The sequence below is a fragment of the Babylonia areolata genome, chromosome 31, assembly GCF_041734735.1.
Source record: "Babylonia areolata isolate BAREFJ2019XMU chromosome 31, ASM4173473v1, whole genome shotgun sequence".
NCBI lineage: Eukaryota > Metazoa > Mollusca > Gastropoda > Neogastropoda > Buccinidae > Babylonia > Babylonia areolata.
In genome coordinates, this window is record NC_134906.1 from 16,796,361 (window position 1) to 16,805,876 (window position 9,516).

General features: G+C 46.0%; 1 protein-coding gene across 1 annotated transcript in view; it reads right to left on the reverse strand.

Annotated features, from left to right (window-relative positions):
* The window catches only part of LOC143276251 (potassium channel subfamily T member 2-like), a 288,909-nt gene extending 284,422 nt beyond the window's left edge, over positions 1 to 4,487 (reverse strand). Inside the window, exon 1 of the mRNA XM_076580729.1 lies at positions 4,315 to 4,487. Coding sequence (XP_076436844.1) covers positions 4,315 to 4,466 — 152 coding nt within the window. The 5' untranslated portion in view covers positions 4,467 to 4,487. The remainder of the gene's footprint in view (positions 1 to 4,314) is intronic.
* Positions 4,488 to 9,516: the final 5,029 nt, after the last annotated feature.

Genomic DNA, 9,516 nt, shown 5'->3' on the forward strand with positions numbered 1-9,516 from the left:
GGATTGCTTTTGCTTCAGACCTGTGCAGAGCACGAACTGCTGATAACCAACACAGTTTTCTGCCTCCCCACCCGTAACAGGACGTCATGGATGCACCCTCGCTCAAAGCATTGGCATCTCATCGATTATGTCATCGTCAGGAAAAGGGATAGGCAAGATGTACATGTAACAAAGACCATGTGCGGCGCCGAGTGTTGGACAGACCATCGTCTTGTAGTCTCGAAGTTGAATATTCGAATCCAACCCAAGAGACGCCCCCAAGGCCAGAAGGCTCCAAAACGGCTCAACATCGCTAAGCTGAAAAGCATCACCATCAAACAGTCCTTTGTGGAGCTGCTGGAAGATCGTCTGGAATCCGCCTCTCTGGACAACCAGAATGTGGAGTCTGACTGGAGGACCCTGCGTGAGCTGATCTATAGTACAGCTTCAGAGACCCTGGGACCCATGACCAGAAAGCACAAAGACTGGTTTGATGAAAACTGTGATGAAATCAAGCAGCTTCTGGATGAGAAACGCCGTCTGCATCAAGCCCACCTGAGCAACCCAAAGTCCACATCAAAAAAGGATGCGTATGATGCCATCCGCAGGACTGTTCAGCAAAAGTTACGCCAGATGCAGGATAAGTGGCTGAGTGACAAAGCTGATGAGATCCAGGGATATGCTGACAGGCACGATATGAAGAGGTTCTATGATGCCTTAAAAGAAGTCTACGGCCCCACATCCTCAGGATCATCCCCCCTCCTCAGTGCAGATGGGAATACCTTGATCACTGAGAAGGAGAACATTCTCGAACGATGGGCTGAGCACTTCAACAGTGTCTTAAATCGCCCTTCCTCCATAAATGATGAAGCCATAGACCGTCTCCCACAAGTCCCCATCAACGAAGCACTGGACGATCCGCCAACACTTCTTGAGACCCAGAAAGCAATCCGTCTGCTATCCAGTGGCAAAGCACCTGGCTCAGACTCCATACCAGCAGAGGTCTACAAGGATGGAGGGACTGTGCTGACTGAGAAGCTTCATCAGCTGTACTCACTCATGTGGAAAGAAGAGACGATCCCCCAGGATTTCAAAGATGCATGTATCATTCACTTGTACAAGCGAAAGGGGAACCGGCAAGCCTGTGATAACCATCGGGGCATTTCCTTGCTCTCCATCGCAGGCAAGATACTTGCCAGGATCCTACTTAACCGCCACACAGCACACCTTGACCAAGGTCATTTGCCTGAGAGCCAATGTGGATTCCGGAAAGAGCGCGGAACCACTGACATGGTGTTTGCTGCAAGGCAGCTGCAAGAGAAATGTCAGGAGCAAAATGCTGATCTGTTCTCCACCTATGTCGACCTCACTAAGGCCTTCGACACCGTGAGTAGAGAGGGACTGTGGAAGATCATGGCCAAGTACGGATGCCCTCGGAAATTTATTTCCTTGGTCAGCCAATTCCATGAAGGCATGCAGGCTCGAGTCCAGGACAATGGTGAAACATCTGCTCCTTTTGCTGTCACAAATGGTGTCAAGCAAGGCTGCGTCCTGGCTCCAACGCTGTTCAGCCTCATGTTCTCTGCAATGCTTACTGATGCCTTCAGAGATGGCGATGTTGGAATCGGCCTAAAGTACCGAACAGATGGCAAGCTGTTTAACCTCAGAAGGCTTCAAGCAAAAACGAAGGTCATGACAGACATCATCAGAGACTTTTTGTTTGCTGATGATTGTGCCCTCAACGCTGGATCTGAAGCTGACATGCAACTCAGCGTCGACAAGTTTGCCACTGCCAGCAGGAACTTCGGCCTTACCATCAGCACGAGGAAAACTGAAGTTCTCCATCAGCCAGCCCCAGGGAAACCCTACGTTGAGCCCAACATCACAGTCAACGGTCAGAGACTCAGTGCGGTGGAGCGGTTCACATACCTTGGCAGCACACTGTCACGAAATGCGACCATCGACGATGAAGTGAACGTCAGGATTGCAAGAGCAAGCGCAACTTTTGGTAGACTCAATGCAAATGTCTGGAACAGAAGAGGCATTAGTCTTGAGACCAAGCTAAAGGTCTACAGAGCAGTAGTTCTCCCCACACTACTGTACGCCTGCGAAACTTGGACAGTGTACCAACGACATGCCAAGAAGCTGAACCACTTCCACACAACATGCCTCAGGAAGCTACTGAACATCAAGTGGCAAGACAAGACCCCAGACACAGAGGTGCTCGCAAAAGCCACCCTTCCCAGCATCTTCACCATCCTGATGCAGTCCCAGCTTCGCTGGGCTGGACACGTGGCGCGTATGCCAGACCATCGGCTGCCCAAAAGGCTCTTCTATGGCGAGCTGCAACAAGGGAAGAGATCACACGGAGGTCAGAAGAAGCGCTTCAGAGATACTCTGAAAGTCTCTCTGAAAGCGTTTGATATCAACCCTGACTCCTGGGAGGAATCTGCAGTGGACCGTGACAAATGGCGCGCTGCTGTGCACAAAGGTGCCAGGTTGTGCGAGGCCAACAGGACTGCTGCAGCTGTTCAGAAGAGGCAGGCCAGAAAGTCACGGGCAAACAAGCTCCCTGACAATGATATGCCTGTCTTTGTCTGCCCCAACTGTCAGCGAACATTTCGTGCGCAGATTGGACTATTCAGCCATCTGCGCACTCACAGATAGATTCATGAGCATCCTTCCCCCCACCCCACCACCACCCTCCCCCCATCCCCCATCCCCCATCTGGATGACAACGATGGTCATCATCGATCTCGATGGACACACCACCACCACCATTCTGTATCGAATTGTTCTGTCAGCACTTATGTCCAGACACTTGTCACCGATAGCGGAATAATTTCGCCCATGCATTATTCAGCTGGCAGCCAGCGAACGGCAGAACGTCACCACAAGTCACCGAGTTACACTATAAACATGACATATAAACATGACAGCCAACGTCCCTATACTCGTGCCCGCTGTGTGGCGCTGGATACGTGCCAAAGGTTCTTTGATAAAGAATTTATTGCTAATCATAATATTGCATTGGTGGACTAAAAAATCAATATAACCAACGGATATATGACATGACAAGACGCATTCTTTTTTCACGAGGTTACTAGAAGAGCAAAGTGCATGCTTTTTTGTTGTTGCTTTTTTCTTCTTTTTTTTAACGTCTAGTCGTCGCCATTGACAGGGAATGCTGACCGTAATAGAACAATGAACTCTGTCAAAATAGTTTCACAATGTCTTAGTTAAAAGAAAATGACCTTCTGTTTACCCTTTGTTACCTTCTTTTATTTATTGTTGATATTTTTACGTTAGCCCTGCCTTTATTGTCCTTTGTCCTGTGGTGATACATGTCTATAAAAAAAAATCATTTCGAGCGTATTACATTGCCTATTTAGAAAATGAAAAAGTGGAGTATAAACACTCATATGAAGATACTCCTGTTTATTCATACCAAGAAAATTGTCCTTAGTTTGCCCTTTTCTTTCGTGCGTTCATTTGTTTTTATTGTTGTTATTTTGTTTCTTGTTTCCTTTTTTTTCTTCTTTGTCTATCATACACTGTCCCACTCAGTTCATCACGATGAAGGAAAGAGGAAAGAGTAACAAGGAAAAAGAAAAATGGAAAATACCAGTGTTGCCATCGACGATTGTGGTGATTGTCATGAATCATGGTCCTTTATTTCACAGCGTCCTTCAAAATCAATGATATTTTCATAAACAAAGTGCATATGTAGAACAGTGACAAAAATGTGTGCAGAATATGCACTGTGTATGCCCTATGTTCTCCTGTGTTTGTCCTTTGTCTGGTTACACCTCTTTTTCCTGTTATGCATCAAGTTAATGTGACGTATTGTATCCGTACTGGTTAGTAATATCACATTTTGTGCACTGTAAAGAAAAAAAGGAACGAATAAGATTATTGTAAACATGAAAAAAGAACATACACAGCATGCACACCCCAAGTAAGGCTGCCTACATGGCGGGGAAAGAATAAAAAACAAACGGTCATACACGGAAAAACCTACATATTTGTATGAGTGTGTGTGTGTGTGTGTGTGTGTGTGTGTGTGTGTGTGTGTGTGTGTGTGTGTGTGTGTGTGTGTGTGACTGAAAACTGACTGAACGACACAGGAAACGAATGATGAGCGCCCAAAGGCTCTACCGAGGTAGGCAGCCTGTTGTGCAAATGACTCCATGTTTGTAAAGCGCTTAGCTTGGTCTGCAACCAAGGATATGCGCTATATGAGTATCCATATCATTATATCATTAATTAAAAAGAACACATGCATCGCGACAAGCAGAGAGAGAGAGAGAGCTGGGAACGTTACTGTGAACTCACCGTGGCTGGGAGTCCCTGGAGTCAATCCTGAGGACCTCCGGGAGGTCAGACTCTTCCAGTAGCCGCGTGGTGCAGTTGGGCAGTGTCTGCACACTGGGGGCTGTCAGCAGGTCCATCTCCCGGGGCTGGAAGCTCTTCTGCCTGCCCTCCATCTTTCTGACATCCACAGTAAGTTCCGCCACGATGATTGACTCCACTGTTTCTCTGGAGGCTTTCCGTGTTTGCTCTATTGAAGCTGTTTGAAAGCAACGGATACCGGCCACAACACATCAACTGGGGAATCAATGATGACTTCCGGACTAAACATTTAAATACCATACAAAAAGTTCTCTTTTAAAGATTCGTTGGAGAACGGACGAAATCTTTGCAGATTCTTCCTCTTTAAAATAGGAATCATTCTTCGAGGAATCAATCGCTGTTTGATTTTCTAAGAACCTGGTCGTGCTCTCTGAAGGTTGTCCGTGAACACAGAAAGGGAAGGAAATCTCTGAAGAAACATGATAACCATTTAGAATGCGGTCTTTGTTATGTTGTTTATCCGTACGCACTTGACGTTCTGAGTGGTCTCTACACGATTAAACGCAGTTCACCAGTCTGTCGGAAAACAAACACACACAAGCTACCAGGTGCCCTGAAGCAAGTCTTCAAGAAATCTGCTTCACCGACTATGATGTCAATGAAACAATCAGCATCAATCTGGTTAATTTCTGGGCAATCTGCCATATTCTTTCTTTTTTCTCATTTGTACTCAGCAACCATATTTGGGTTTGTCAGCATGTTATATGTACAGTCTGGAATGACTACACACTAGACGAGTTCCCAGGTCAGCAGTACGTCACAGCCTGCATGGAGCAGGTCTCTATCGTCCAGTCAACATTGACGTGCACAGAACAGGTCTCTATCGTTCAGTCAACATTGACGTGCACAGAACAGGTCTCTATCGTTCAGTCAACATTGACGTGCACAAAACAGGTCTCTATCGTTCAGTCAACATTGACGTGCACAGAACAGGTCTCTAATAATATCACTTCAAGTGGAAAGACGTTAAACTGAACAGGTCTCTATCGTTCAGTCAACATTGACGTGCACAGAACAGGTCTCTATCGTTCAGTCAACATTGACGTGCACAGAACAGGTCTCTGTAGTTCAGTCAACATTGACGTGCACAGAACAGGTCTCTGTCGTTCAGTCAACACTGACGTGCACGAAACAGGCCTCTATCGTTCAGTCAACACTGACGTGCACAGAACAGATCTCTGTAGTTCAGTCAACATTGACGTACACAGAACAGATCTCTATAGTTCAGTCAACATTGACGTGCACAAAACAGGTCTCTATCGTTCAGTCAACATTGACGTGCACAGAACAGGTCTCTATCGTTCAGTCAACATTGACGTGCACAGAACAGGTCTCTGTAGTTCAGTCAACATTGACGTGCACAAAACAGGTCTCTATCGTTCAGTCAACATTGACGTGCACAGAACAGGTCTCTGTAGTTCAGTCAACATTGACGTGCACAGAACAGGTCTCTGTAGTTCAGTCAACATTGACGTGCACAGAACAGGTCTCTATCGTTCAGTCAACATTGACGTGCACAGAACAGGTCTCTATCGTTCAGTCAACATTGACGTGCACAAAACAGGTCTCTATCGTTCAGTCAACATTGACGTGCACAGAACAGGTCTCTATCGTTCAGTCAACACTGACGTGCACAGAACAGGTCTTTATCGCTCAGTCAACATTGATGTGCACAGAACAGGTTTCTATCGTTCAGTCAACATTGACGTGCACAAAACAGGTCTCTGTCGTTCAGTCAACATTGACGTGCACAGTGCAGGGTGCAGACAGAAAGAAACTGTGCGACAGCAGGAGATGCGTTTGCATAAATGACACAGGCAGTCAAACTGATGAAGAGGATGAAAAGGAACTGAGAACAACAGCAGCAGTAAACACCTGTCATAAAGCACTCACTGTGCTCCTCTGTGAACTGTGACGGCGCTCACGCTGATAGTGCAGAAAATGTCATGGAAAACCTGACCACCACAGAAGAACGCACATTGTCACTGACAACGTGTATCATAAACTTTGGCTCAGCAGTATCGGCAGATGGAGTGAAGCTGAAGACGTGCTGATAGCGTGACCAGGATGATGTCAAAGTTCATAGTGTCATTCACGTGGAGTCCACCAACATTCGTTCCAGTCCCACGGTGTCTATGTCATATCAGTGGCAGAGCAACTCGCTGCCACTCAGTCACCATCTGCAGGAAAAACAAAACGATCTGTTGAGTGTATAATACGACTGTTGTTCATATGTAGTGTGTGTAATATAACTGATGTTGATGTGTAGAGTGTGTAATATGACTGCTGTTGGTGTGCAGAGTTTGTAATATGACTGCTGTTGATGTGCAGAGTGTGCAATATGACTGCTGTTGATCTGCAGAGTGTGCAATATGACTGCTGTTGATGTGCAGAGTGTACAATATGACTGTCTCATACACAGTCATCCCTGGAGCACAGTGCGGCTTCCACTCAGGCAGGGGAACATGTGACATTGTTTGCTGTACGCCAGATGCAAGAGAAGTGCCGTGAGCAGAACAAGGAGCTCCACATGGTCTTTGTAGACCTGACTAAGGCCTTTGACACGGTGAACCGCCATGGTCTGTGGAAGATCCTCCTAAAGTTCGGCTGCCCAGAGAGCCTAATCCAGCTGATTGTGTTTTTCCACGATGGCATGCTAGCGAGAGTACAGGAAAATACTGACATGTCGGATCCGTTCCCTGTGGTAAATGGAGTGAAGCAGGGCTGCGTCTTGGCACCCACACTGTTCTCCATTCTCTTTTCTGCCATGCTGATTGACGCCTTCCAAGACTGTGACCGGGGCATCTACATTCAGTTTCGCACAGATGGCAAACTTTTCAACTTGCGGCGACTCCATGCCAGGTCCAGGGTGTTTGAGGCACTGATGAGAGAGTTCCTCTTCGCTGATGACAGTACGCTTGCTGCACACACCCATGAGGACATGCAGTTCATTATGGACAGGTTCTCAACCTCCTGCAGGCGCTTTGGACTCATCATCAGCCTCAGCAAGACAGAACCCATGTACCAACCGGCTAGCACACAGAACGCCAGTGCCTCCCCCCAACCTGCAATCAATGTTGATGACACAGAGATCAAGTCAGTCGACAAGTTTTGCTACCTGGGCAGCACCCTATGCAGCAACGGAGCCCTTGATGCAGAAGCGATGCTGCGCATCGCCAAGGCCAGCTCCGCCTTTGGCAGACTCATCAACAGGCTGTGGAACAACAAAGGCATCAGGCTCAGCACCAAGATGAAAACCTACAGAGCTGTTGTGCTGACCACCTTGTTGTACTGCTGTGAAACATGGACGACGTATCACCGTCACATTCAACAACTTGAGCAGTTTCACCAGAGATGCCTACGAAAGATCCTCGGCATAACGTGGCAAGACAGGGTCTCCAACCTCCAGGTCCTAGAGAGGAGCGGCCTGCCCAGGATCGAAAGCCTGCTGATCCAGTGCCAGCTACGCTGGACAGGACACGTTGTCAGCATTACAGACAGCAGGATCCCGAAGATGCTTTTCTATGGCCAGCTGAAGGAAGGCCACCGTGAACTTGGAAGACCCTGCAAGCGCTTCAAGGACACCTTGAAGACAAACCTCAAAGCCTGTGACATAGACATCGCTTCCTGGGAAACTCATGCCCTTGACCGCTGTCGCTGGAGGATGCTGTGCTCTAGTGGCATAAAGACGTTTGAAAACAAGAGAATGCTGGCCATTAAGGAGATGCGTGAGCGAAGGAAGCAGGGCTCAACTTCTGGAGACGTTTTCCCTTGCAACACCTGTGGGAAGTGCTGTGCATCCAGAATCGGCCTCTTCTTCCATATGAGGACACACACAGACAGATAAGCCTGCCTGCCTACTCATCCGTCGGACCGACGGGAGACTCCATCATCATCATCCCAATATGACTGCTGTTGATGTACAGTGTGTGTAATATGACTGCTGTTGATATATAGAATATGTAATACGACTGCTGTTGACATGTATAGCGTATGAAATGACTGTTGTCACCATGGGCAACAGGTGAAACGCAGTGTAATGCACAGAGCACAACATATCGCCATACAATACAACACACTACAATACAATGAATGCTACTCAGCGAAATGCATTCGAATACAGAGCAGTGTAAAGCAGTGTAATGAATCAAACATTAGAAGAAATTTAATCATTTCGCAGTGTACTGTCATGCAAGCAAATATATACACCCAGTGCAATGCATTACATCTACTGGAACGCTATATAAATAACACAACGCAATGCAATGAATCATAATACAATTTAGTAAGATATAATACCGCACCGTAGTGTAATGAAATGTGATGCGAAACAACCCACTACGATACAATCACATTTATGTAGAAAATTGAATCATTTTGATGTTATTCCCATAATCCAGGAAAATTCGGTTCAAGTTATATCGTATCATTTTACATTGTATTGTATTATATTATATTATATTATATTATATTATTTTATTTTATATTAGATCATATTTCTGTTTGAGTTACATACATTGCGTGAATTTTGTTGTTTGCTATTGATTTCCGATGTTGAATTTCAGGTCAATGCATTGCAGTGATCCATCTTATGTGAAACACAATAATAGATGTGTTTCGGTGTCCAAACTGTTCATGTCTTCGTTAAAACGTTACTGTCATTATCATGATCGTCGTTGTCGTCGACCCCCTTTTTCTCTTTTCTTTCTCTCTCTCTCTCTCATTTATCTTTAAGAATGGCATTGGGAAAAGACAAAAAACCAACTCCGATGATAAAGGAAATATTTTTGATAAAAAAATAACAATATGTAAGAAATCGTGGGACTGCGAGAAATCGTGGGCCTACATGGGTACTCTAGGATAATGCAGCAATATATATTAAAGATGTGGGATCTCTGTATTATCAGATACAGACAGTGTACAGAGGACTAGGCTCTCTGCTTAAAGGTTGAAACGGAAACGGCTTTGTGTCCACTGGTTAATTATAAAAGTCAAACGGGTTTCGAACACGTGGGCTCTGTGCCTAAAGTTGAAATATTGGAATAATGGACGTTGTGGGTACTTATGCTGCCTGCCTCTCTCTTCTGCAGCCGCATGTGCGGTGTCAGAACGTAAGCACAGTGC